We start from the raw sequence: 27,800 nt of genomic DNA, 5'->3' as shown, positions 1-27,800 counted from the left end.
AAATACAAAATAATATACAAAAATCTGTTGCATTTCCATACACTAACAACGGACTATCAGAAAGGGAAATTAAGGAAACAATTCCATTTACAATCGCATCAAAAATAATAAAATACCTAGGAAAAAACCTACCTAAGGTTTCTTCCAGAAGCTTCTGGTTATCCAGAAGCTTCTCAGTTAACTCAAGTTTATTTTTAAAAGTCAGTTCTGAAATATGTAGGGACAACAGGATCAGGAAGGCCAAAGAAGAAGGGCCCTAGGTCAACCAACCAGAGGACAGCCTCCATACCAAAGGTGGGGGAGAACAACCCCAAAGAAATCTGAGTTATGGGAGGTCCCACACAGAGCAATTGAGAAGCTAGGAGCCTCTCCTCAGTAATTAGGCAGAGGTTGATTATTGCTGATTCCCACTTGCCCTCCCAGCTTTGGGGTGGGTCATGGTAGCAAGGGGGAAGGGAGGTTACGTGAGGAAGGCCTATTTTTAACAGCATATTCTGCTTTGATCTGGTTTACCTACTAAGCTTCTAGGTAACATTTCATTTGGAAAAAATAGTTCTGCTGCTTTCAAAAAGTTTATAAAACATTGAGACGTATATAGTGTAGTTCAATAGGACCACATCTGTAGACTTAAAAGAGCAAGTAAATTGACAAGAATTGAGGTACACCATTTGAAGTTGCCTTGCAATAGTTCTAGAAACAAAAAATTCCTTACGCGTTTCATTTTACTTGAATGTTTTAAACAATTGCGATATGGAGGGAAGCAATAAGGACCCAGTTATTTATTAGCCACCTCCTTCCCAACCCAAAACAAAGGGCAGAGCAAGGAAAGTATAGCGTGGGAACGGGAATGGGAGCTGTGGCAGGGGAATGGTAGCCGAGAGTGAGGTCAGAGCTTATGCTGGGCGAGGAGGAAATCCACAAAGAGCAACCCAGTGTGGGGAGAAGCAGGGTTATAAGGGTGTCCGCACACTGGGGCAATCCAGAATGGGGAGTCAGTGCCCAAACATGGAAGAGCGGGGCCTGAGGATTAGAGGTAATTATGCAATGTTAATTTCCCGATTTTAGAAGTTATATTATGGTTATATAGAAGAATGTCCATGATTATAGGAAAACTAAAGTATTCATGGGTGATGGGGCATCAAGTCGGCAACTTAACTCAAATGATTCATTACGAAGTGTTATTTGTACTGTACCTCCATAATTTTGTGATTTTTCAGCTTTTTTTTAATGTGCCTGCAATTAGGAAAAAAAATAACCACGTCCTCTCCTCCTTCCCCTCAAGCAATGAGCAATTCATAGAATAATATTAAATTGGAAAGATAGTATGTAGCCCCTTTGAAACTTCATTTCATGTGTCACCTCACTGATCTGGCCAAGATTTTTGTTGTTGTTTTTAAGTTTAAGATTTAGATTTACTGTTGTTACTTAACAGTACCAATTAGATAGACCTCTGAGAGTTAAAGTGATTTTAATTTATTTTTAAGTTATGTATAAGAATTGAGGCGAATCAACCGGTAAGTCAAAATACTGGGACACATCAAAGACAGAATGACAGAGCCTTCATTCTCAAACACTATTCCACACTGCCTCAAAAAGAATTCACAGTCCACATCTAAATTTTGAAGAGTATGTAGTTCTTTTTTTTTTTTTTTTAATTTATTTGGCTGCACCGGGTCTTAGTTGCGGCACACAGGATCTTCGTTGCAGCATGCAGGATCTTTAGTTGTGGCATGCAGGATCTAGTTCCCTGACCAGGGATCGAACTTGGACCCCCTGCATTGGGAGCGAGAAGTCTTAACCACTGGACCACCAGGGAAGTCCCTGAAGAGTAGTATATAGTTCTAACACTAACCAGGTCCCAAATTAGAGATTCCAATAAGGAGTAATTAGAAGGGCATCATTCCTGGAGGGTAGGATGAGCAGGGTCTGGATTTATTCATTCAAACATGTAACCAAGGACCATTTCTCATTTGATTTTGTCTTCCCAGTGCCTGTATACAGTAGGTACTCAAAGTTTTCTTGAATGAGTGAATAGAGCCTTACTATGTGGGAAACACAGGTAGAGAAAGAAGGAAGAAAGCATTCTGGTCTAAAGAATGTAGGAGAAGGAACTGAGTTCCACACAATTCGCTGGGTAAGTCAGAAGATGGGAGACTTTCAAATATCAAACTGGTGCCCAATCCTCCTCCTTCCCATCAAATTTCTAGAGTACCTATCTTAGACAGATGCTTTTTCCATTTTGCACTCTGGTCATGGATCTGTTGACAAAATGGTCAAAGGCAGGAAAGAGGAAAAATAGCAAGAAGCAAGGAAAAACAAAAATGGACTCATAAAAAGTGAAAGCTGAAAGCAATTATTAAGGTCATTCAATCCATTACTCTTATTTAATTGAAAATGAGGCTAACAGAGGTCAAATGTCTTGACAAGGGCTGCTCACAGTTAGCCATTTTGGTACTGGACCCCAGGACCAGTCAACAATTGATTGATTGTTCAGTCAACAATCCCTAAGGTCCCTTCCAAGTCTTCTAATAATAATAGCTAATACTTGACTGCTTCCTATTTGCCTTTAACCTAGAAGCTTTACTTGTCTTAACTAAGTTAATTCCCTTTTTGACCTCCCTACAAGATAGGCAATTATCATTTTGTTTGTTAAGGTAATTTACAGATGAAGAAACTAAGACACAGGAGAAGCTAAGTTACCTTGTTCAAGATTACAAAACTATGAATGATGGAGATGGGATTCAAATCCTATTTACGAATATTTTTTCTTTCCTTTATGGATTGTGAAATTCTTCCAAGCGTGCCCTTGTCTTGCACTCCATCATATCCTTCAAATCTCCAGAGCTTACCACAGTATAGAGCACACAGAAATTTGTAACTGTCTACTGAAATACTGAAGTACTTAATATTACTCTATTTTAAATTGTTAGTTAATTTATCAGTTCAGCACCTTTATTGATGTTTATATGTCAGGCTCTGTGCTAGGCACTTCATAAACCTCCTTTTTTTTTTTTTTAAAAAAAAAAATATTTAGGGCTTCCCTGGTGGCGCAGTGGTTGGGAATCTGCCTGCCAATGCTGGGGACACGGGTTCGAGCCCTGGTCTGGGAAGATCCCACATGCCGCGGAGCAACTAGGCCCGTGAGCCACAGTTGCTGAGCCTGCGCGTCTGGAGCCTGTGCTCCGCAACAAGAGAGGCCATGATAGTGAGAGGCCCGCGCACGGCGATGAAGAGTGGCCCCCGCTTGCCACAACTAGAGAAAGCCCTCGCACAGAAACGAAGACCCAACACAGCCATAAATGAATGAATGAATAAATAAATAAATAAATAAAAAAAATTAAAAAAAAAAAAAGTAGTCAACCTTTAAAAAAAAAAAAAAAAAATTTATTTATTTATTTATTTGGCTGTGCCGGGTCTTAGTTGCAGCACACGGCATTTTCGTTGCAGCATGAGGGCTCTTAGTTGCAGCATGCAAGATCTAGTTCCCTGACCAGGAATTGATCCCAGGCCCCCTGCATTGGCAGCACGGAGTCTTAACCGCTGGACCACCAGGGAAGTCCCCGTAAACCTCCTTTCAATCCTTAAAACAACTCTACAAAATAGGTATCTCTGTTTTAAAGGAATGAAGTAACTTGTCGAAAATTCATAGCTAGAAAGAGATAAATCTTAGGCCATTCCAAGAGCCACACACACTTGCCACTAAACCATTGTTTTCAACACAGTCCCTGTCATCAAAGGCTTCCTAGTCGTGTAAGGATAATGGTGACCAATTACAATGCAGTATGATCAGTGCTAGTGATTAGGTTCAAAGTATTAAGAAAACAAGAAAGAGAAGAAGGGCCTGAGGGAAGCAAGGAAGTTTAAAAGGTGACAACTGTGTAGGCCTTTAAGGATAAACAGAAGTCCTCTAGCAGAGAATACTGTTCATTGACCTCATCAGAATCCTGATCTACTGACCTCTATTTTCTTCCAATCTATCAGCCCTCTTTTTTTCTTCACTTTCCTCCCTATCCAGCTTAGATTCCATAGTCCATCATTCAAACAATAACTTAACTTCCCTTTAACTCTGTCTTTATAGCTCACCTAACTGGCAGTACCCCTACCCTGATGGAGTACAGTTGCAGATACTGGAATACATTCTAGCTAGGTTAAACAGAAAGGGATTTATTGCCAGGTATTATGTGACTTACAAAATTACTGCAAGGGCTATAGGAAGTACTGGTAGAACTTCCCAGGAACACCTCCTGACCCACAAAACAACAGTCTTTGCCATGATCAAGAAAGTCATGGCTGTCATTGCAGAAAGTCACGAAACCAAAAAGCTGATGACTAAGAAACTCACTGCCTCTGCTATGGTATTTGCCAGCAAAACGGCATGCCTCTCACCCTCCTCCTCCTCTCACTTCCAAATTCAATTCTCATCTTAGGTGCAGAGGAGTCTAGGAAATATCTAGCTCTCAGTTCCACCAGTACCCCAGTCTTCACTGCCAACAACTCTCACCAAAGTGGTCTATCTGCATCTATCTCCCCTCCAATCTGTTCACACTACTAAGGCCTGAGGGATCAAGCTGCCTCCCCTACCCCACCACCTGCAAAAAAAAAAAAAACCCTCAGTGATTTCCCATCAGTCTTAAAGCAAAAGCTACAAAGTCTGGCCTCTGCCCGCCTCCAGCTTCATCTTGTACCACACTCCCCTCCGTTCTCTTTGTCCTGGTCACACTGGCCTCTTTGTGCCTGTTAGTCACTTTCTTCACATTTGCCACAGGACCTCTGCACATGCTGTTCTGTGTGGAATATGCTGCCTTCCTCTCTTCACCCAACTAATTAGAACTGTTCCTTCAGGTATCAGTTCAGGCACCTTTTCCTTAGAGAAGCCTTCCTGCTTATTCCAGGCACTCATAACACCAGCTTCCTCTCGTAGGCAGCACTTACTTTGCATTTCTTAGTGAGATCGTTGGTGAGCATCTGTTTTCCCCACCGGACTAAGAGCCCTTAAGTCAGGGACCATGTTTGGTTCACAATGTCTCCCCAGTGCTTTGCACAATAAATATCAGTTGCACGATTAAGGAGAAGGCCTAGTTCACAGGTATGAATCCGAATTTCTCAACACGACTGTGCTGTGGAAGCCGAGAGTCGGACATTTCCTTCATCTCCGTCTCTCTCAGGAGCACTGAGCAGGCGCTAAAAAAAAGGCTGCAGAATCATGGCAGAAACAAGTCGGCCTCCTCAGTCAGAGAGGACCCTAGTGGAAGCTGGGAGACAGGCCTCTTCTCCCTGGGAGCGCCTGGCACAGGGCTCGACACGGAAGGCTCTTGTTGAAGAAGTCAGTCGTCGAGGGCCCCAGGCAGGCGCAGAGACCCCAAAGCTCTGCTCCAGCCCTAGAAAGGGAACCCAGGCTACTACACACCAGAGCTAGGAACTCGGGGCCCCCCTCTGCCCCTTGCAATCAAACCTGCAGCTGAGAAGGGCCAGCCTCAGACATAACGGAGGCGCCGCCTCCAGATTCCACTGCCCCCACCCCCAACCTTCCTTACACTTACTCGGTGTCAGCGTCCGGTCTCCACACCGCAGCATTGCGCGAAACACCGAAACCCAGTCAGCGAGCTTCCACCCACAGGACACAGCGCGCCTAGGTGGGACTCCAGCTCCATTCACCAATCCTGGAATAGTACTCTCGTAAGGGCAGAAAGAACTGACCAATAACAGGAGAGTCCCCAGGGGGCGGTGCAGAGGGGAGTATTGGAAGCTGATTGGTTTCTCCAAGCCGGAAGTTCCGGGGGAAGACTAAGTTGGAGCCAATCGTGTGGTGCCTGAGGGTGTCCGCGCGGTCAGTGGCAGCTTAAGGAGAGTGGCTGACGCCATGATAGAACAGCAGAAGCGAAAGGGCCCAGAGTTGCCGCTGGTCCCAGTCAAGCGGCCGCGGCATGAATTGCTATTGGGAGCGGCGGGGTCGGGCCCCGGAGCCGGGCAGCAGCAGGCGGCGCCGGGAGCTTTGCTGCAAGCGGTGAGTAAGGGAGCAGGCGGCCTTCGGCCCTCAGCTCTTCCTCTCTCCTCAGGGCTGCACCTGGTGATCCCGCACCGGCCCTTTCCCCACACTGCGGGGACGGAACGGGACTCTGTCACCCTAGAGTTGAAGCAGAAAAGCACTGTAAGAGCGGCCGACACTCTGCGATGCTCCATATGTTTCCCCGTTTGACGCCCGTTTTCGGCATCTCGACCGCCCTGTGAGGAGGCGTTAGAATTAGGCTTAAGGACCTTGAGCTCAAAACCGGGACCGGGGTTTTGGAATCTTAAATGTTCCAGGGATCCGGCATAGAATAAACGTTCAGGGAAGTTGGAAGAGTGGATGGATGAATGAATGCGGGAAGGAAGGAAGGAAATGAAGGATACTGGCTCGCTTTGGGACTTGGCGGCAACTTGCTTTTCCCTCTGTTTCTCCGCACTAGTACTAGTAACAACCGTGGAATAGTTACCATCCATTGAGCTCTTGTACTAAGTGCTTTCTTTGTATATGAAAACTCCATTAATCTTGGTAACTGCCTGAGAGTTAGGAATTGTTATTATCCCATTTTGTAGATGGGGAAACAAACTTATCTAGTAACTGATAGGAACAGATTTTAAATTCAGAATCCATGCTCTTAACTACATTTCTTGTACGATAGAGGTGGTGATCACACCTCTCCCTCGGTCCTGTTAGGTTCAGCTGAAGAAATATGTGTACCCCCCTCCCCAACTCCTCAACCAGCTGGTCAGTAAATCCTGCTGGCACTGTCCTCAAAATATATCCAGACTTGCTACTACTTCTGCCAGCTCCATCACTAGCTCCTGGTCTAAACCATCATTATCTCATCTGGCATTATTGCTGTAGGGTCCTAATGGTATATTCCTGTTTCTGTTCACGGATGCTCAGTCTGTTCTCAATCCAGCAGCCAGAGGAATCCTTCTAAACATCAGATCATATTATCCCCTGCTGAAAACTTTCCATGGCTTTTCACTTCACTCAGAGTAAAACTAAAATCCTGACAATCTTTTGCCCTCTTTCCCTTGACCTCTCTGAACTACCAATTTTCCATTGCTCACCCTGCTCTAGGCACACTGACTTCCATGGTCCTGTCATAAAGCCTTTGCATTTGCTGCTCCCCCTACGGATTTACTCTTCTTCCGAATATCCACATGGTTTACACACTCAACTCCTCCCAACCTCTGCTCAAGTATCACTTTTTCCGTGAAGGCTTTCCTGACCAGCCTATTTTAAATTGCAATACCCTGTGCTCACTAACTCACATTGCTGCTTTGTTTTTCTCCATAGCACATACCACCATCTGTATGTTTTACTTGTTTCTGCCTTCCCTCCCTCCTTTCTGTCCCTCCTTCCCACTAGAACACAAGCTCCATTGTTTATTTTGTTCAGTACTGTTTTCCCAGTGCGTAGAACAGTGCCTGGCACATAGTATTTTTTGAGCAAATGAGTAAGCTGGAAAACTGAAGAGATTTGGGGATTATTAATAGTGTACTTGTTCTTCTGTCTGACAAGTAAGAATATCAACCCAGTTTTCTTTGAATTGCCCAAGCCTAGGCTTAATGTCCAAGACCATAATCAAAACTTCTTTGCTTAATAACTGTACCCTGCAGGGTTTTGGGAAAACTTAGTTCAATCATTCATTCATCAAACTAGAAACTGGGAAAACAGTGTAGAATTACACTGGTAGGGTTCCTGCACTCACAGAGCTTTTCTAGTGGCAGGGCAGGGGAAACAAAATGTAAACAAACACATAAGGAAGGTAATTTCAGATAGTGATAGGTGCTGTGAGAGAATACAGTAGGGTTGATAGAATGCAGAAGGGAGATAGGGTGCTGCTTGAGCTTGAGTGTTCCGGGAAAGATTTTCCGAAGAGGCAACATTTGAAAGGAGCCACACATAGGAAGATCTAGGGGAAGGGGGTTCCTGTCAGGGGCAACAACAAGTGTAAAGGATCCTGAGGCAGAAATTAGTTTAATGTGTTTGAGCAGTTAAAAGTTGGGTGTAGGCTTCCCTGGTGGCGCAGTGGTTGAGAATCTGCCTGCCAATGCAGGGGACACGGGTTCGAGCCCTGGTCTGGGAAGATCCCACATGCTGTGGAGCAACTAAGCACACGCGCCACAACTGCTGAGCCTGCGCTCTAGAGCCCACAAGCCACAACTACTGAGCCCGCGCGCCTAGAGCCCGTGCTCCCCAACAAGAGAAGCCACTGCAATGAGAAGCTGCTCACCGCAACGAAAAGTAGCCCCCACTCACCGCAACTAGAGAAAGCCCGCGCACAGCAACGAAGTCCCAACACTGCCAAAAATAAATAATTAAATTAATTAATTTTAAAAAAATGATGTCGGACAATAAGACAAAAATATGGGCACTCAGCCTAAGAAATGAGGTCAAACTTGAAAGGAGGCAAGCAGGCAAGTGAGCGCTTGAATTTTAATAAATAAATAAATAAATAAAAGTTGGGTATGGGATGGGAGCACATTGAGGGAGGACGAGAGTTCATATAACAGATAGACACTGGAAACTTCAGCAGGAGAGTATCAAATTGGAGACATAAGTTATGTGAGAAGAGTTACCATTCTCTAAATCAGGAGAAATACACTCAATCAGTTTCCCTTGTCTTTTCCTTATACTCCCCATTCCCCGACCTTTCAATCTCCTTTGCCTATATGTAGTGACTACTCTGTACTTCTCTCTTGTTTAGGGGCCTCCAAGATGTTCCTCCCTTCAAGCCCCAATCATGCTTCTCTCAGGACATGAAGGGGAAGTGTATTGCTGCAAGTTTCACCCCAATGGATCCACCTTAGCATCTGCAGGATTTGACCGACTGATATGTAAGGCATAGTTTTTGAATCTGGAGTAATTGCTCTCTGCCAAATAGTGATTACTTTTTAAAACCTTCAGTGCCATAGAGAGTATAAGTCTAAGTTGGTCACATAACAAACTATGTGGCTAGTATGCTAAAATAGGGTCATGAAAATGCTGAATGATGTGGGGTGTAGAACTCAGGGTCCATGTGATAAATACAGAAGGAATTATGTTACCAGTTGGAAAGTGAGTCGCTCTAGTTTGAGAACATCGTCCTCATGGAGGCAAATCTCGGGCTGATTTAGCAAGACTGGAGATCTAGGCTTAACAGGCTAATGGGAGTAAAGAGGAGAGAGAAAACTTTTTCCCAAAGATATTGAGGCTCTCCTCTTGATCCATTCCCTCAGAATCTTAGCATTTGGAAAGGAAGGAGGGAATCCTGACGTGGCAACTCACTTGGATAATCTAGCTGTCCATCAATAGGATTTGCTACCCGATTCTCAGCTACTAGTCAAGAAGAGTCTTTTGGCTCTTTGCTTATAACTGTGCCTCAGGGTGGATGATGTCTGTTTTGATTTTGGTGTTCTAGTTCTGTGTTGCTTAAATTTATTAGTGGCCAAGTCTTTGGAAGGCTTAAGGATCTTTGCAGAACATACTTGAGCTACTGATTTGCTTAATTTCACTGAACAAACTAGAAACAGTTTTATCAGCAGGAAAATAACTCTAAATACCTTATTATGTATAGAGTGTTCCTTAATAACACTCATCGAACTTCACTCTGTGCTGGACCAAGCTCCCTAAGGATTGGAACTGTGTCTATTCATTTACCTTATTTTACCCCAGCACCTGGCACAGGTATTTAGTACATGTGCAATGAGTGAATGTAGTATAAAGTCATTCTCCTGGGACCTTCAAGTCAGTTGCAGCTTCCAAAGTTTTCTGTAAGTACCATCATTTTGCAGTCTGCTTCTACTCATAGCAGACAGTAGCTGTGAGTGCCAACTTTTTAAAAGTACAGGAGAAACACTTAAGATTTAAAAAATTATAGCCATTAACTAAAATGTTTTTATTTTATGAAATGTGAAAATATTGCATTATTTTTGTTTTAATGTAAAGAAAATTGATCTAGCTAATAGAACTAATAGTGTTCCAAAGGAGTATAATTTCAAAACTGTTGTTCTAGTGAATTCATAAGTACCCTTTCCATGGCCAATAATGAGTTTTCTTTTGCCTAGTAATGCTCACAGAACCCCTGTCCCCCTAACAGTGTTGTGGAATGTCTATGGTGACTGCGATAACTATGCTACATTGAAGGGACACAGTGGAGCAGTGATGGAACTGCATTATAACACAGACGGCAGGTGAGTGTTCTGCATAGTGGGTGACAGCTGCTTCTTATAGTAATTCTTCTTGGCATCCTTTCACATTTCATCCCTGAGTTTTATCTCAGGAGACTGTGCTGTCAAAAACTACTTCATTTTATGGACTTGAAGACACGGGGAAGAGGAAGGGTAAGCTGGGACGAAGTGAGAGAGTGGCATGGACGTATATATATATATATATACGCTACCAAATGTAAAATATATAGCTAGTGGGAAGCAGCCGCATAGCACAGGGAGATCAGCTCTGTGCTTTGTGTCCACCTAGAGGGGTGGGATAGGGAGGGTGGGAGGGAGACGCAAGAGGGAGGAGATATGGGGATATATGTTTATGTATAGCTTATTCACTTTGTTATACAGCAGAAACTAACACACCATTGTAAAGGAATTATACTCCAATAAAGATGTTTAAACAAGAAACTGCGTTTTGGACAACCACTTTATTATCCTATCGCTGTAACCCAAGTAAGGTGTTTATTGTTCCATGTATGCATTTGTAAACACATCACCTCTATCTAACATATCAACATCCCAGAAAAAAAAAATTTTAAGACATAAAATGTAATTTGTATATATAGAAATTAGCGATTTTTATTATAAAAGTAATAATAAAATAATCTATTTCAAGAAAACTCCGAAAAAAAGCAGGAAAATGACCAAATAGCCCACGTTTTTACCACTCCAAAGATAATCACTGTTAATATTATGATATGTTTTTCTCAAGCCTTTTTCCTATTCAAAACAGTTTGTTTTTATGTATATATTAGAACTACTTGGAGTTCCCTGGCGGTCCAGTGGTTAGGACTCAGTGCTTTCACTGCCATGGCCTGGGTTCAGTCCTGGTCGGGAAACTAAGATCCCACAAGCCACGCAGCACAGCCAAATTTAAAAAAAAAGAACTACTTGTACAATCTTGTCTGCTGCTTTTTACCCTTAACGTTATTCACCTGTCATATCTGTTTACTATAACATACTATTGTAAATATTTTAACAATTGCATAACTTTAGAATAACTGCAGATAATATAAAAATGTGGTTATACAAAGTTAATCCCATTCGGTATTTCAGTAAACATTTATTGTTTTACAGCTCTGACCTCTAAAAATTTTAGGGTTCCCTGAACAACTGGGTGCATAGCCTTGTATACATTTTTCCTGTTTGAGTAAAGAAAGCATTATAAATTCAATCATAACCTAGAAATCATCCTCAGAGACAAAAGCTTTGAGTTTTAGAGAAAGAGAGTTACCAAGCCATTGGGTCAGGAATTGCTACAGTTGTCTCACCTCTGCAGCAAGGAGTGATTAAACATTTCCAAGTGGAAGGATGTGTAAAGTGTTGTATATCAAAAAGGAGGGAAAAATTGAGAAGACTGCTGTATTAGATGTATAATGTGGGGACTGACAAAGGGAAATTTTTTTTTACATTTCGTAGGGTAGACCTTATAACTGGGTCTAGAGCATGATTAGGATTTTGTTATGGAAGGTGAGGCATTCCAGCATCAGGTGCCAAGCTGTCAGAGCACAACATGTTAGTGATCTTGAAGACTTTGGCACGTTTTGGCAAGTGGGGAAGATAGATTGCTATTCCTTGTCTTCACTTATTTTTTTGTTCTTCCTCTCTTACCTTCTAGTATGCTCTTCTCAGCATCCACAGATAAAACTGTGGCGGTGTGGGATAGTGAAACAGGCGAGAGGGTTAAAAGACTGAAGGGGCACACTTCCTTTGTGAATTCCTGTTATCCGGCCAGGAGGGGTCCCCAGCTTGTCTGCACTGGCAGTGACGACGGTACAGTTAAGGTGGGTGTTGTCTGTCTGTCTGTGTGTTGAGGGTTTCTGAGGTGACATAATGGGAACCTTAACTTGTCTTCCCACCTGTGCTTTACCCTCCTCTCCACAACTTTGTTTCATCAGACATTTCCCAAAACAGACATTATTTAAAATACGTTTAAAATAATAAGCAGTTGAGGGTTGTTTTTTCTTTTAGGTATCCTACAGAATAATATTACAGCCGTGTTGAACCATTGTGACTTGGAATAAAATGGACCACCATCCAAGAATAATTGGATTCTTGACCTAGCTGTTTATTTAATTGTGTGACCATAGGCAGTTCACTTTTCTGATCCTCAGCTTATCAATTTTTAGAACACTGACAATAATATACATGTCTTACAAGACTGTTCTGTAATTATAGTCAGTATAATAAAAAGGTTTTATATACTGACTATACAGTATGTGGTTTTAGTAACAAGATGGGGTATTAAAAGTCATTTAGTCCAATGATTTCCGACCTGTATGCATATCAGAATTACATGAAGAACCTGCTAAAAATACCCAGATTCTGGTTTAGTAGGTCTGGAAGGGGACTTTTTTTTTTATTATTATTATTGGGTATTTGTTGCTGCGGGTGGGCTTTCTCTAGTTGCAGGTAGCAGGGGCTACTCTTCATTGCAGTGCGCGGCTTCTCATTGCGGTGGCTTCTCTTGTTGCGGAGCACGGGTTCTAGGTGTGTGGGCTTCAGTAGTTGTGGTTCATGGGCTCTAGAGCTCAGCCTCAGAAGTTGTGGCGCATGGGCTTAGTTGCTCCGCGGCATGTGGGATCCTCCTGGACCAGGGCTCGAACCCGTGTCCCCTGCATTGGCAGGCAGATTCTTAACCACTGCACCACCAGGGAAGTCCCAAGACTTTATTTTTTTAGAACAGTTTTAGGTTCACTGCAAAATTGAGGGGAAGGTACAGAGATTTCCCGTATAACCACCGCCCCCACCATGGATAGCTTCCCCCACCAGAGTGGTACTTTTGTTACAACTGATGAACCTACATTGACATGTCATTATCACCCAAAGTCCATAGTTTACATTAGGGTTCACTTTTAGTGGTGTACATTCTGTGGGTTTGGACAGATGTATAATGACATGTATCTGGCACTATGGTATCATACAGAGTATTTCAACTGCCCTAAAAATCCTTTACGTTCCACCTATTCATTCCTCTCAACCCCAGGGAACCACTGATCTTTTTGCTGTCTCCTTAGTTTTGCCTTTTCCAGAATGTCATATAGGTAGAATCATGAAGTGTATAACCTTTTCAGATTGGCTTCTTTCACCTAGTAATATGCATTTAAGATTCCTCCATGTTTTTTCATGGCTTAATAGTTCATTTCTTTTCAGTGCTGAATAATATTCCATTGTTGGATGTACCACAGTTTATTAATCCATTCACCTACTGAAGCACATCTTGGTTGCTTCCAAGTTTTGGCAATTATGAATAAAGCTGCTGTAAACATCTGTGTGTAGGTTTTTGTGTGGACCTAAGTTTTTAACTCTTTGGGTAAATACTGAGGAGCACAATTGCTGGATTGTGCAGTAGAGGTTTTGTAAGAAACTGCCAAACTGTCTTCCAAGGTGGCTGCACCATTTTGTCTTCCTACCAGCAATGAATGAGCGTTCCTTTGTTCCCCATCCTTGTCGGCATTTGGTGTTGTCAGTGTTTCAGATTTTGGCCTTTCTAATAGGTGTGTAGTAGTATCTTACGTTCATTTTACTTTGCATTTTCCCAATGATATATGATGTAGAACATCTTTTTTCCAGTTTTATTGAGAATAATTGACATACATTACTACAAATTTAAGGCATGCAGCAAGATGGTTCGATTTACATATATTGTGAAATGATTACCACAGTAGGTTTGACCAACATCCATCTTCTCATGTAGATACAACAAAAAGGAAAAAAAGGAAAAATTTTTTTCTTGTTATGAGAACTCTTAAGATATACTGTCTTTAACAACTTTTCTGTATATCATATAGCAGTGTTAGCTATAGTCATCATATTGTACATTACATCCCTAGTACTTATTTATCTTATAACTAGAAGTTTATACTTTTTTTTTCTAATTTATTTATTTATTATTTATTTTGGGCTGTGTAAGGTCTTCGTTGCTGCACGCCGGCTTTCTCTAGTTGTGGCGAGCGGGGGCTACTCTTCGTTGCAGTGTGCGGCTTCTCATTGTGGTGGCTTCTCTTGCTGCGGAGCACGGGCTCTAGGCGCTCAGGCTTCAGTAGTTGTTGCACACGGGCTCAGTAGTTGTGGCACTCAGGCTCAGTAGTTGTGGCACATGGGCTTAGTTGCTCCGCGGCATGTGGGATCTTCCCAGACCAGGGTTCAAACCCGTGTCCCCTGCATTGGCAGGCAGATTCTTAACCACTGCACCACCAGGGAAGTCCCAAGTTTGTAATTTTTGACCACCTTCCTCCAATTCCCACTTCCTCTATCCTCCTCCTCTGGTAACACAATGTTGAGCATCTTTGCATATGCTTATTTGCCATCTGTGTACTTTGGTGAGGTATCTGTTAAGTTCTTTAGCTCAATTTTTGATCCGGTTGTTTGTTATTGTTTTGTTTTTTTAATAAATTTACTTATTTATTTATTTATTTTTGGCTGCATTGGGTCTTCATTGCTGCGTGCGGGCCTTCTCTAGTTATGGTGAGCGGGGGCTACTCTTCGTTGCGGTGCATGGGCTTCTCATTGCAGTGGCTTCTCTTGTTGTAGAGCACAGGCTCTAGGCATGAGGGCTTCAGTAGTTGTGGTATGCAGGCTCAGCAGTTGTGGCTCATGGGCTCTAGAGCGCAGGCTCAGTAGTTGTGGCGCATGGGCTTAGTTGCTTCACGGCATGTGGGTTCTTCCCAGACCAGGGCTCGAACCTGTGTCCCCTGCGTTGGCAGGCGGATTCTTAACCACTGCACCACCAGGGAAGTCTGTGTTTGTTATTGTTGAATTTAAGAGTTCTTTGTACTGTGTTTTGGATAATAGTCCTTTAACAGATGTGTGTCTTGCAAGTATTTTCTCAACAGTCTGTAGCTTGTCCTCTAATTTTCTTGACATTTTCTTTCACAGAGAAGTTTTTAATGTTAATGAAGTTCCGCTTATCAATGATTTCTTTCATGGATTGTGCCTTTGGTGTTATATCTAAAAGTCATCACCATACCCTAGGTCTCCTAAGTTTTCTTCTGTGTTACTTTCTAGGAGTTTAATATTTTACATTTAGGTTTGTGATCCATTTTGAGTTAATTTTTGTGAAAGGTGCAAAAAAATATTCATTTTTTTTTTTAACATGTGGACATACAGTTGTTCCATCACCATTTGTTGAAGAAACTGTCTTTGCTCCATTGTATTGCCTTTGCTCCTTTGTCAAAGATCAATTGACTGTATTTATGGGGGTCTATTTTTAGGCTTTTTAGTCTCTTCCACTGATCTGTTTGTCAGTTCTTTTGCCAATATCACACTGTCTTGATTACTAGCTTTATAGTAAATCCTGAAGTTGGGTAGTGTCAGTCCTCCAACTTTGTTGTACAATATTGTATTGGCAAGTTAGGGTCTTTTGCCTTTCCAGATAAACTCCAATTTGTTGACTTCCATGAAGTAACTTGCTGAAATTTTGGTTGACATTGCATTGATCAGTATGATTGATCTGTAGATCAAATTGGGAAGAGCTGACGTCTTGACAATGCTGAGTCTTCCTACCCATGATATTCCATGGAATATCTCTCCATTTATTTTGTTCTACTTTGATTTCATTCATTAGAGTTTTTAAGTTTTCCATATAGAGATGGTGTACAGATTTTGTTACATTTACACCTAAGTATTTCTCTTTTTGGATGCTAATGTCAATGGTATTGTGTTTTTAAGAATCAGAATGTTAAATGTGTTCCTCAAGTGGTTTGATGTAGCAGGTATGACATTTTGGGAGCCACTGATCTCCTCCAGCATCCTCACTTTACAAATGAGGAAAATGAGGCCTAGAAATAGTAACCTATTTCAGGGGCACACAGGACACACGGCTTTGTAGTACGATTTTATTCTTTCTTTGGCACTAGTTTTTGACTCTGGATTTTTTTTTTATGATTAAACAGGGAGGGATTTCAAAGGAGTACATCTGAGAAATCACACTGAACTTGTGATTGTTTGTTGCTTTTTTAAATGAATTTGCTTTTTTTTATAATTAAAGGTGGTGACACTGACCTACTGGATTATCTGCTTTGAGATGGTTTCTACTAAATGGTTTTGTAATAAACAATCACTTGGGCCCCTTGATGCTTGGCTAAGAAGAGAGTCTGTGGCTTAGGAATAATTCCCAGAGGTCTTTTTGTTTTGTTTTGTTTTTGTTTTTTAATAGGTGTATTTTCCTTTTTGTTGAGAGAATTATAGATTCTCATGCTGTTCTAAGAGATAATACAGAGATCCCATTTACTCTTCACCCAGTTTCCAGCAATGTTAACTTGTCTCATAACTATAAAAGGTGACATTGCTATGATCCCTCGATCTTGTTCAGATTTCACAAGTTTCACATGAAATTCCCAGAGGTCTTAATGTAGGTATACTATAGTTGGAGAGACCTGACAGTAGCTGATTTGCTAATTGGCATTTCAAAAGGCAGAGATAAGAGTGCCCTAATGAATTTTTTTAACAAACATTTATTGAGGGCTTGCTATGGTAACCATCTAGGAACTTATTCTTTTTTTTTTTTTTTTGGCTGTGCTGGGTCTTAGTTGCGGCATGTGGGATCGTTGTTGTGGCATGCAGGATATAGTTCCCTGACCAGGGATCAAACATGGGCCCCCTGCATTGGGAGCGTGGAGTCTTAACCACTGGACCACCAGGGAAGTCCTTAGGAACTTATTCTTGTTTAGTTTCACGTTTTCTTCTTTTACCTTTTCTCTGACTTTGTTTCATCTTGTCTTTGTCTCTGTGCTCATATTTATCTTTCCATCTCTCCTTAGCTTTTTCTTCCTCTCCTACCTTCCATTGTATATGTCTTTTCTTTTCTACTCTTTCCTTATTTAAGTTTCTTGCTTCTCTTCTCTCTTAATTAAACATGATTTGAAATAATCACACTCAAGGTAGTATTTATTTTCAAGGCAGTATTTCTTAAATGTGCAATATATCACATTACTTAAAGTGACTTTTTTAACCAGTTCTTTATTTTTAATTTCAATATATTATTTATATAATTACTGCTTCATTGAACAGCCTTTTACATATGCCTTTTAGTTACTTGCCAAGTTGGAATGCTTTATTGTTGCTTTCTGTTGCTAGGTTTATAAGTATAGGAGTTTAATAACTTGTGCTTATCTAACAAGGCATATGTCATGTTTCTTATTTGTCAGAGTTCTCAACAGAAAACAAAGGTTTCAATAACTCTTGTATTTTTCAGTCTAGAAGTGGTATCCTCAGCATTGTCCATACCAGTCTTTTCAAACCATTTTCAGCAATCCATTCTTTCTTCTAATGAAGCAATTAAGTGAAATCATATATGTTATTCCCTTTACTAACAATTCAAGTCCTGGTACCATTACATAGACCGAAGCAGGAAAGGTGTTTGGGTTAGAGGTGGGGATAGGCCAAAGTGTCCCAGAGTGGCGTGTCAGAACCCAAGTGAGATGAAAGGAGAGCATCCACACCGGATGCAGGAGTATCCGCATCCAGTGTAGGGAGATGGAAACTGCGTAGGGTAAGGAGGGCATCCACACAGCACAAGGTAGATGGCCCAGTGTGCAGAACCGGAGAGAGGAGCCCAGCATGGAGAATCAGTGCCGTAGCAGGGTCAAAGAGTCATCTACACATTGGTGTGGGGGAGACAGTGTGGGTGTCAGAGCCTGAGTTGAGGGTGCCCACACAGGGTGGGAGCAATTCAGGTAGAGAGTCTGAGGCTGAGCAGACTCAGACAAGGATGGAGTCCCTGAGGAAGGGCAGCCTGGAAAGTGGTGTTAGAGCCAGAGCAGAGTGAAGAGGGCGTTCACACAGAGGGGTCACCCAAATGGGGTGAGGAGGGGGTTCACATAGAATCAGCCCAGAATGGGAATCACATTCAAACAGGGAAAGAGGACATCCATGCAGGAGACAGCTGGAAGAGGATGTAGGAGATTGGTTACATACAGGAAGCCTGATCAAATAAGTAAATATAATAAGTATAATGGGCAGATTTCTCACTGTCAGAGAAAGGATTTACCAATACAGAAAGAGAAAACTAAAATGCATCTTGTGTTGTCAGTATCGAATTCAGAGTATCAGTGTGAGCTCATGACATTCAATATATAAACAGATAAGTGTAGGAAAAAAAATTAGATGTAAATGTGTGTTTGTAGATGTATGTGTGTGCACCTGTGTATGCATATATTGCTTAACTGTCCACTTAGAGGGTCTAGGAACAACAACACATCAAAACCAGTGAGCACGTCTACTGTATAGGTCTTGGCCTTTAAATACCATTTTCCGCTAAAAGGGCTCCTTATTTCAGGTCTGGGCAGGGAAAGTACAAGGTGGGCCTAGAACGTCTTATGCAAAAAAGCTTGCCAGAGGAATCTCTTAAATGATCAAATTGAATGTTATGGGAGTTCCCTGGTAGTCTAGTGGTTAGGATTCAGCACTTTCACTGCCATGGCCTGGGTTCAGTCCCTGGTCGGGGAACTGAAATACTGCAAGCCATGTGGTGCAGCCAAAATTTAAAAGAAAAAAATTTTTTTGAATATTTTTAGTAATGGGACAAATGAAAATTGTGAGCCACTCGATAGGATACAATGAAAATGCAACATCACTTCAGTATAGTCCTGCCAAATAGCGTTAATCTAATCATGAGAAAACATCAGACAAACACAAATTGAGGAACATTACTGTCCTGTAATTTTGCGAAGTGTCAAGGTTATGAAACTCCAGGAAAGTCTAAGAAACTCTTCCAGGCTGAAGGAGACTAAAGAAACATGACAGCTAAATTTAACATATGGGGACTTCCCTGGTGGTCCAGTGGCTAAGACTGTGCGCTCCCAATGCAGGGGGCCCGGGTTCGATCCCTGGTCAGGGAACTAGATCCCACATTCTGCAACTAAGAGTTCGCATGCTGCAACTAAAGATCCCGCATGCCGCAACTAAGACCCGGCGCAGCCAAATAAATACATAAGTATTTACAAATAAATAAATAAATAAATTCAACATATGATTCTGAACTGAATCCTTTTGCAATAAAAGACCCTATTGGGACAAGTGGTGAAACTTGAATGAGATCTGACGATGGTAGTAATGTATGGGTGTTAGTTTCTTGATTCTGATGGTTGTGTTGAGATCATGTAGGAGAACATCTTGTGGGACAAGCGCACTAAATATACTAAAGTATTTAGGAGTGTCAGGGCATTAGGTCAGCAACTCAAATGATTTAGGCAAAAAAATGTTCTCGTTTACAGTTTTTTTGGTAAGTGTGGATATTTCAGAATAAAATAATCTTTTAAAAATTTTGGTTGTCTGGAACTAAAATTCTGCAATATTTGAATCAAGCTTTAAGTGGCTACCATAGCTTTTACGATAAAGACAAAGATTGATTTGACCTGAGTAGGGAATATTTGTTAAGACAAAGATTGTAGTAAGTCTGGTAAGATGTGGGAGCTAGATTATCAAGACCTTGAATTCCAAGCTAAGAGGTTTGGACTTCATTCTATAGCCAGAGAGTTTGATGGGCAGGGGTTGGCTGTTGGGTCTCTAGAAGAGGAGTGAAGCACTCTTTTTGGACCATTGATCTGAGTAGCACTAAGCCTTTTTAGTTCATGTTTCCATCAATGAAGTAGAAACTACTTTTCATCCTAAACCATGAGAATTGGAAAGAAAAGGTATCTTGGCACAGAGACAACTCATATTCTACTTGTTTACCACAGGATTGAATTTAAACCCCTGGCCTTTACTATGATTCCATGGCTGATTTCTTTCTTTTATGACAACCCTTTAAAACCTAGAACGTAGTCACCCCAAAGTCTTTCTCTTCTGAATGAAATGACCCATACTTTTAAGACATTTCCTCATGGTTCTTCTCAAGTCCGTCAGTCATTTACTGAACCATCTTTAGGACCTACTATCCATGCTTTAAAAATGTAGACCCATGTTGTATTGTAAGTTTATTATTTAAAAAAAAATAGAAACAAATTGGTTAGTTGGAGTATGAGGATCTAGAGTTGTTATACCTAATCTTCATCTTTTTTCCTCTTCTATTATTAATGAATCAAGCCGCCATTAAAAGTAAGTGTTGGGAATTCCCTGGTGGTCCAGTGGTTGGGACTCCACGCTCTCACTGCCGAGGGCGCGGGTGCAATCCCTGGTCAGGGAACTAAGATCCCACAAGCTGTGAGGGATGGCCAAAAAAAAAACAGAACTAAAAAAAAAATGTTAATTTTTTTAAACAAGCATATATTACTTTAGTTATTATAAGGAATGAGCACATGTTTGGTACTTTTAAATTAATGCAATGTTAACGTAATAGAATCTAACAGTACTAAAATCTAGTCCTCATTTTGCTGTTGACTTCCTAGATATTCTTCATCAAGTCATTTCCTTCTTTGAGCTTTAGTTTCTTCATCTAGATAGTTTATGCACAGTAACTTTTAAATATTTTTATCACAACCCACATCAAGGAATACATTTTATACTATGATCTAGTATATATATTCCCTTCAGTATGTCTTATATGTGAATGAACCAACCCATTCTATATGTGACATTCTCTGATATCTCCTATAATTTTTTTAATTGAGGTAAAATTCACATGAAATCCACTGTTTTAACCTTTTTAAAAAGTGTACAATTCAGTGGCTTTTAGTACATTCACAGTGTTGTGTGACCATCACCACAATCCCATACCAGAACATTTCCATCATCCCCCAAAAGAATCCCCATACCCATTAAACAAGTCACTACTTTTCCTCTGCCTTCCAGCTCCTGGCAACTACTAATCTATTTCTGTCTCTATGGATTTGCCTATTCTGGACATTTCATATAAATAGAATCATACAGTATGTGGCCTTTTGTGTCTGGTTTCTTTCACTCAGCGTATGGTTTCAGGGTTCATCCATGTTGTATCATTATCAGTACTTCATTCCTTTTTATGGCTAAATAATATTCCACTGTATAGCTATACCATCTTTTGCTTACCCATTCCTCGGTTGATGGATATTGAGTTGTTTCTACTTTTTTACCTATCATCAACAATGCTGCTACAACATTCATGTACAGGTTTTTGTTTGAACACCTGTTTTCATTTCTCTTGGGTATATATCTAGGAGTGGGACTACTGAGTCATATGGTAACTCTTTGTTTAATAAGGAACATCCAGACTTTTCCATAGCAGCTATGTCATTTTATATTTCCAACAGCAATGTGTAAGGGTTCTAATTTCTCCACATCCTCACCAATACTTATTTTCTGTGTATGTGTTTTAATTATAACCATCCTAGTGAGTGTGAAGTGATACCTAATTATTGTTTTGACTTGCATTTCCCAAATAATTTGTGATATTGAGCATCTTTCTATGTGCTTATATCTTCTAAAGAGAAATGTTTACTCAGGTCCTTTTGCCCATTTATTAATTGGGCTCTTTGTGGTTTTGATGCTAAATTATAAGATTATTTATATTTATTTATAAATCTTATAAATTATAAGATTTATTTATTCTGGATACTAGAGCTTTATCAGATATATGTTTTGCAAATATTTTCTCCCACTGTTGGTTGTCTTCTCATTTTCTTGATAAATATCCTTTAATGTACAAAAGTCTTTAATTTTTATGAAGTCCAATTTATCTGTTTTCTTTTGTCACTTGTGCTTTTGGTGTCATATCTAATAATTCATTGCCAAATTCAGGGTCATGAAGATTTACCCCTATGTTTCCCTCTAAGAATTTTATGATTTTAGCTTTTACATTTAGGTCTTTGATCCATGTCAAGTTAATTTTTGCATGTGTGAGGTAAGGGTCTAGCTTCATTCTTTTGCATGTAGTTATCCACTTGTCCCAGCACCACTTGTTGAAAGACTATTTTTTTTCTTCTGTATGGGCCATACTTTTTTGCTTCCTTTCATGCCTCATAATTTTTTGTTGAAAACTGAACATTTGAATGTTATAGTGTGGCAACTCTGGAAATTAGATTCTCTCCAGAGTTTGTTGTTGCTCCTTTTTTTAAAAAATAAATTTATTTTTTTATTTTTGGCTGCATTGGGTCTTCGTTGCGGTGCGCGGGCTTCTCGTTGCGGTGACTTCTGTTGTTGCGGAGCACAGGCTCTAGGCACGTGGGCTTCAGTAGTTGTGGTGCGAGGGCTCAGTAGTTGTGGCGCACGGGCTTAGTTGCTCCGCAGCATGTGAGATCTTCCCAGGCAGGGATTGAACCCATTTCCCTGCATTGGCAGGTGGATTCTTAACCACTGTACCACCAGGGAAGTCCCTGTTGTTGCTCCTTTTTGAAGCTGTTTATTTAGTGAATTTTCTGAACTAATTTTATAGACTATTCTTTGTCATGTGTAGACACTGAAATCTCTGTTTCATCAGCTTAGTGGTTCACTGACGATTCAGCAGAGATTTCCCTGAACACCTGGGGGAGCAGGGAGAACTCTTCCAGTCTTTGTAGATTGGCTCTGTGGGTGTGTTGGGGCCTGCTATCACCTCTCAGCCAGGCAGTTTACAACTCTGTATTAGCCTTCACTTCCTGCTTGTGGTCAGCAAGAGGTGAGAGCTTAGGGCCTTCTCAGGTCTTTCCTAAGCATGTGCCCAGCCATGGGCATGCAAGTGGCCTTCTAGAGTCCCAAAAATATGTCAGAGCTTTTCAAAGCTTATTCTCCAAACTGTGTCATTCCCCAGCCTTTCCTATTTGCTGTTATCCCTTGCCCTATCCAGCAGAGGCTCATGCATTTGTCTTTAAATGTTTTGGACAATTGGCTCTGCCCTGGGAGAGTTCCAGGTTAGGCAAAATAAAGTCAAACCCTTTGCGCTCAGCCATCAGGGAGCCACCAAACAGGTCCAAAAAAAAAAAAAATTTTTTTTTTTTTTTTTAATATTTAAACCTACAATTCTTTGAAAATAAGAAATAAGGTCCATTCTTCCTTGGGTACTTAGGAACCTATGCTAGGAATGTAGGCTGTTGTCTTCAAAACTATTGCTGAGTAGGGATGGAGCCAGGATAAGTTAAAATGCTGCAAAACTCTCTTACTAGGACCCAGGTAGTTTTTATCTTCAATAAGTATTCACCTAGTTGCTATAAACTTTAGTTTCTAGAGTTCTGATAAAGTTGGTTCCGACAGTTTTTTTGCTGGGTATTTCTCTGCTTTTGTAGAGGGATAATCTTTGAGCATTTCCTACTCTGCCATTTTCACTGATGTAACCTCCTCCCCATATATATTTTTTAAACGTAAGTTGTAGCCCACTAATGAATTAAGATCTACAGTTTGAAAACACTGGTCTAATATCCTTGGTGTCTAAGAACATATGAACTAATAAGCAAGGTGAAGATTTCCATTCTGAGGGCATGATAATTAACTATGTTTATTCAAACTTTAACAAAGGAGACTGAAAATATAACCAAAGTGATTTGTTCCACCAACCTTCAGATATGTTGGCAAAATTAGAGTCACTTCTCACCATATTAATGGGATATTCAGACAAGTTTCTGAACAGGGTCCCCATTACAGATGTTTTCATCTCCACAGTCCTTGGATTTAGGGGTGTACTGTGCAATTGCTGTTACTATAGGCTCTCTCGTCCTCTTTTTCAGCTTTGGGACATCCGTAAGAAAGCAGCGATCCAGACATTTCAGAACACCTACCAAGTGTTAGCTGTGACCTTCAATGACACAAGTGATCAGATTATTTCTGGTGGAATAGACAACGATATCAAGGTATGTTAGATGTTTATCTTATATTTACCTTTCACCTATCTCCACTCACAGAGGTAAATCTTTCCAAACTTCTTAGCTTTGCACTTTATGCCAACTAAATGGAAGATAAATTAGAACTTGTTTTCTTTCTGTCCTATCTTCATTGACTTCCTGAGTCAGGGTTGCATTACAGTTTATATAAATGCCATTAGGGAGTAGGCAGTTAATGTGAAGTGGGAAGTCCCTGTGTGGGAACTCTGAAAAATGAAGAGTGCATTCCCTGCCTAGAGGCATTTGAAACTTTTTTTTTTTAAACCTGCATTGGCCTCATGAGATAGCAGTAAATCAATTTGTGATTCTGTACCCTAATCTCTCAGTGTGTCTTTCTTTTTGAGACTATGGAAAGGAAGTTTTGGGGGGGTCCATAGCTAAGAATGTGAGATGGTAATGATGTTGGAGAAAGAAGCAATAGACTACAGTGTTTAGAGGCAGTACAGTGTAGCTCAGGCTTTCAAGTAATTGACTTGGGGTCTGTTCTCGGTTCCACTATTTTCTAGTTTTTTGTGACTTCACACTAGTTCTTTCACTTCTTTCAGCCTCTGTTTTATCATGTGTGCACCAGGGGTAATAATAATATCTATCTCATAGGGTTGTCATGGGGATTAAATGAGCCAAATTCATTAGAGCACCTTGCAGAGTTTTTGGACATAGCAAGTGCCAGTAAATATGAAATGTGTGGGGGCGGGGGGAGGCCACTCAGTTTGTGTCTGCTTTTACTTATTGGCTTCCTTAGGTATTTCAAAGACTTTGACTTACCTTCTGTTTTGTCATGAGAGTAGTAACTGTTGGGTAAATACTCAACTTATGTTGTCTCTACCTAGAAGTTGTACTGTATTCCCATCTCTTCTTGCCTCCTTTGCTGTTACTATGGATGGAATGTCCTTTTGTCTAAAGGTAGTCCCTTAAATGGAAGGATTTCAACCTTTTTTTCCTGTCTCTGGGACCTCATGCCATCAATTTTCCCAGATTCTCTCTCTCTCTCTCTCTCTCTCTCTCTCTCTCTCTCTCTCTCTATATATATATATATATATATTCTTTTTTAGTATTTATTTATTTGGCTGTGCCAGGTCTTAGTTGCAGCACTCAGGATCTTCCTTGCAGCACTCGGGATCTTTAGTTGCGGCACGCAGACTCTTAGTTGCGGCATGTGTGATCTAGTTCCCTGACCAGGGATCAAACCCGAGCCCCCTGCATTGGGAGCGCAGTCTTAGCCACTGGACCACCAGGGAAGTCCCCCAGATCCTATATTTTTAAACAACTGTATTGCTTCTCATTAGCATTTCATTATGCTCAGGTCTTCTCTTGGTGGGGTAAGGAGTCTTTCTTCAATTACACATTGTCTTGTTATTGCCCTGTCAATCATCCCCTTTACAGCCAAACTTCTTGAAAGATGGTGATAGTGGTTATGATAATAATAGTGTTACCATTATCCTCTAATACTTAACTGTGTCGGACATTGTTCTTGGAGCTTTACATTATTAATTCATTTAAGCCTCACAACAATCCTATGAAATAAGTACTATTAATGCCGTTTTACCAGCGAAGAAACTGAGCTAAGAGAGGCACAACATCTTAACCCAAGGCTGTACAGCTAATAAGCAATGAAACCTCAGTTCAAAATGCAGAGTTTGGTTCCAGAGTCCTGCTCTTATTTAATACCTGTGAGAAATCCCCTGAAGATTTCCTACACTCACTGTCTTTAATGCCTTATCTCCGTTTCATTCCTCAGTTCCGTATCTCCTGACCACTCCTCTGCAGTCTGGCTTCTGCCACCACTGCTTTATTGACACTGTTCTCTTCAAGGTCACCAGAGATCTCTCTGTTACTAAACCCAGTAGATCCTTTTAGTCTTTTTTGTTTGTTTTTTTTAAACTGGCTCTAACAATATGCTTTCCTACCCCTTCCATCAGGCATATCCTTCCTCAGATACCTCTACAAGCTATTCTCTCTATGCATTCTTTAAATGTCGTTATTCCCCCAGGCTCTTTCCTAGGTGCTCTTCTTGTATATACCTTTCCCTGGACAAGTCTCATCTAATTCTGTGACTTTAATTGTCATTTCTGTTCAGATGAGTCTGTTCTCAACCCAGATCTTCAGCTCCAGGCCCATGTGTACAACCAGCTACTCAGCATCCCCCACTTGGAAGTCTCATAAGTACTTCAAAATTCACCATTTCCAAAATTCAACTTCACATCCCTTTTCTACCCTATAACTATTTGGAGAATGTACAGTCAGAACGTGGGGGCTTAATTAGATCATCTTAGTAGCTAATGCATTATTTCCCTGAGTGAAGTTTGGGGGCCCACTGTCTTTAGAATGACTAGAGGGCTCTAATACACATAAAAGTGGATTAGTGTCATCTAGCTATGATAATTTTCATACTTTTAAGTTATTATTAAATTTACATACTTTGAAATTAACCTTTTTTTAGTGTACAGTTCTATGAATTTTAATACTTGTGCAGATTCATGTAACTACCACAAACAGTACAGAACAATTTCCATCACTCCAAAAATCTTCATAATGCTCCTCTGTGTCAAACCCTCTGCCCATCCCTAACCCCTACCAACCATAGATAATGTTCCTTGTCCTATAGTTCCTATTCTAGAATTTCATATTAATGGAATCATACAATATGTAACCTTTTGAGACTGGCTTTTTAAATTTAAACTATGAGAATTTGATCTTTTCCTGTGTACTGTGGGGACAGACTAGCCTAATACTCTTGTGCCAGTAATGTCTTCTTACCACAAGTAGTGTGGCTTATTCCGGGCTCTTTGTGTAGACTGTTCCAGGGCGTTTTATAAACAAATATATTCAGTTGTACTATAGTCCTGAAGGGACTGAGTCTCTTTTTAGGTTTTGAAGGTTTTCCATGTCTTCTCAGACACACGTTATATGTTATACCTTCTCTTAGGATCAGCTTTTTTTCAGATAGCTAATCTCAGTCTTTGTCTGTTGATATATACCAATTTTGTTCTGAAATCCAAATTTATCTCAAATATGAGTAATATATAAATATAGTCCCATGAGTATGGCAATTAATAACTCTACATAATAGCCTTGTGACCTTTTTTTTTTTAATTGAAATATAGTTGATTTACAGTGTTGTGCTAGTTTCTGGTGTACAGCAAAGTGATTCAGTTATACATATATATTCTTTCTCATATTCTTTTACATTATGGTTTATTATAGGGTATTGAATATAGTTCCCTGTGCTATACAGTAGGACCTTTGTTGTTTATTTTACATATAGTAGTTTATGTCTGCTAATCCCAAACTCCTAATTTATCCCTCCCCGACTCCCTTTCCCCTTTGGTAACCATAAATTTGTTTTCTATGTCTGTGAGTCTGTTTTGTAAATAAGGTCATTTGTGTCATATTTTAGATTCCACACATAAGTGATATATCATATGGTATTTGTCTTTCCCTTTCTGACTTACTTCACTTAGTATGATAATATCTAGGTCCATCCATGTTACTGCAAATGGCATTATTTCATTCTTTTTATGGCTGAGTAATATTCCATTATATAATATACCACATTTTCTTTATCCATTCATCTGTTGATGGACATTTAGGTTGCTTCCACGTCTTGGCTATTGTAAATGGTGCTGCTGTGAACATTGGGGTGCATGTATCTTTTCAAATTAGAGTTTTCTCATGATGTATGCCCAGGAGTGGGGTTGTTGGATCATATCATAGCCTTGTAGTCTTTATCTTTCTAAACTAAAAAGTCATTATTCTGTCCACAAACATTCAAGTTTTTCTGCCAGTGCTCATTTTCAGGGACTGTTTTTTTATTAGAAATGCACACAGTATTCTAAAAACTTGGGCATTCTTATCATGTACCTGTTCTGGATCATT

General features: G+C 40.5%; 2 protein-coding genes across 7 annotated transcripts in view; one reads left to right on the top strand and one right to left on the bottom strand.

Moving 5' to 3' along the window:
• ZCCHC17 (zinc finger CCHC-type containing 17) overlaps positions 1–5,656 on the bottom strand; it is a 56,536-nt gene extending 50,880 nt beyond the window's left edge. For all 5 annotated transcript variants that reach the window (XM_007170577.3, XM_057551501.1, XM_057551504.1 and 2 more), the window contains exon 1: positions 5,541–5,656. The gene's annotated coding sequence lies outside the window, so the exon portion shown is untranslated. The remainder of the gene's footprint in view (positions 1–5,540) is intronic.
• A 159-nt stretch (positions 5,657–5,815) lies between these two features.
• Positions 5,816–27,800, top strand: part of SNRNP40 (small nuclear ribonucleoprotein U5 subunit 40) — a 37,346-nt gene continuing 15,361 nt past the window's right edge. For both annotated transcript variants that reach the window (XM_007170576.3, XM_057527477.1), the window contains exons 1-5: positions 5,816–6,004; positions 8,724–8,853; positions 10,095–10,188; positions 11,837–12,002; positions 23,772–23,894. In XM_007170576.3, the coding sequence (XP_007170638.1) occupies positions 5,861–6,004; positions 8,724–8,853; positions 10,095–10,188; positions 11,837–12,002; positions 23,772–23,894 (657 nt within the window). In that variant the 5' untranslated portion in view covers positions 5,816–5,860. The remainder of the gene's footprint in view (positions 6,005–8,723; positions 8,854–10,094; positions 10,189–11,836; positions 12,003–23,771; positions 23,895–27,800) is intronic.

This window comes from Balaenoptera acutorostrata, chromosome 1 (genome assembly GCF_949987535.1).
Source record: "Balaenoptera acutorostrata chromosome 1, mBalAcu1.1, whole genome shotgun sequence".
Classification (NCBI taxonomy): Eukaryota; Metazoa; Chordata; class Mammalia; order Artiodactyla; family Balaenopteridae; genus Balaenoptera; species Balaenoptera acutorostrata.
Note: the sequence above shows the minus strand (reverse complement) of the source record. Positions and strands in the feature narration are given on the sequence as shown.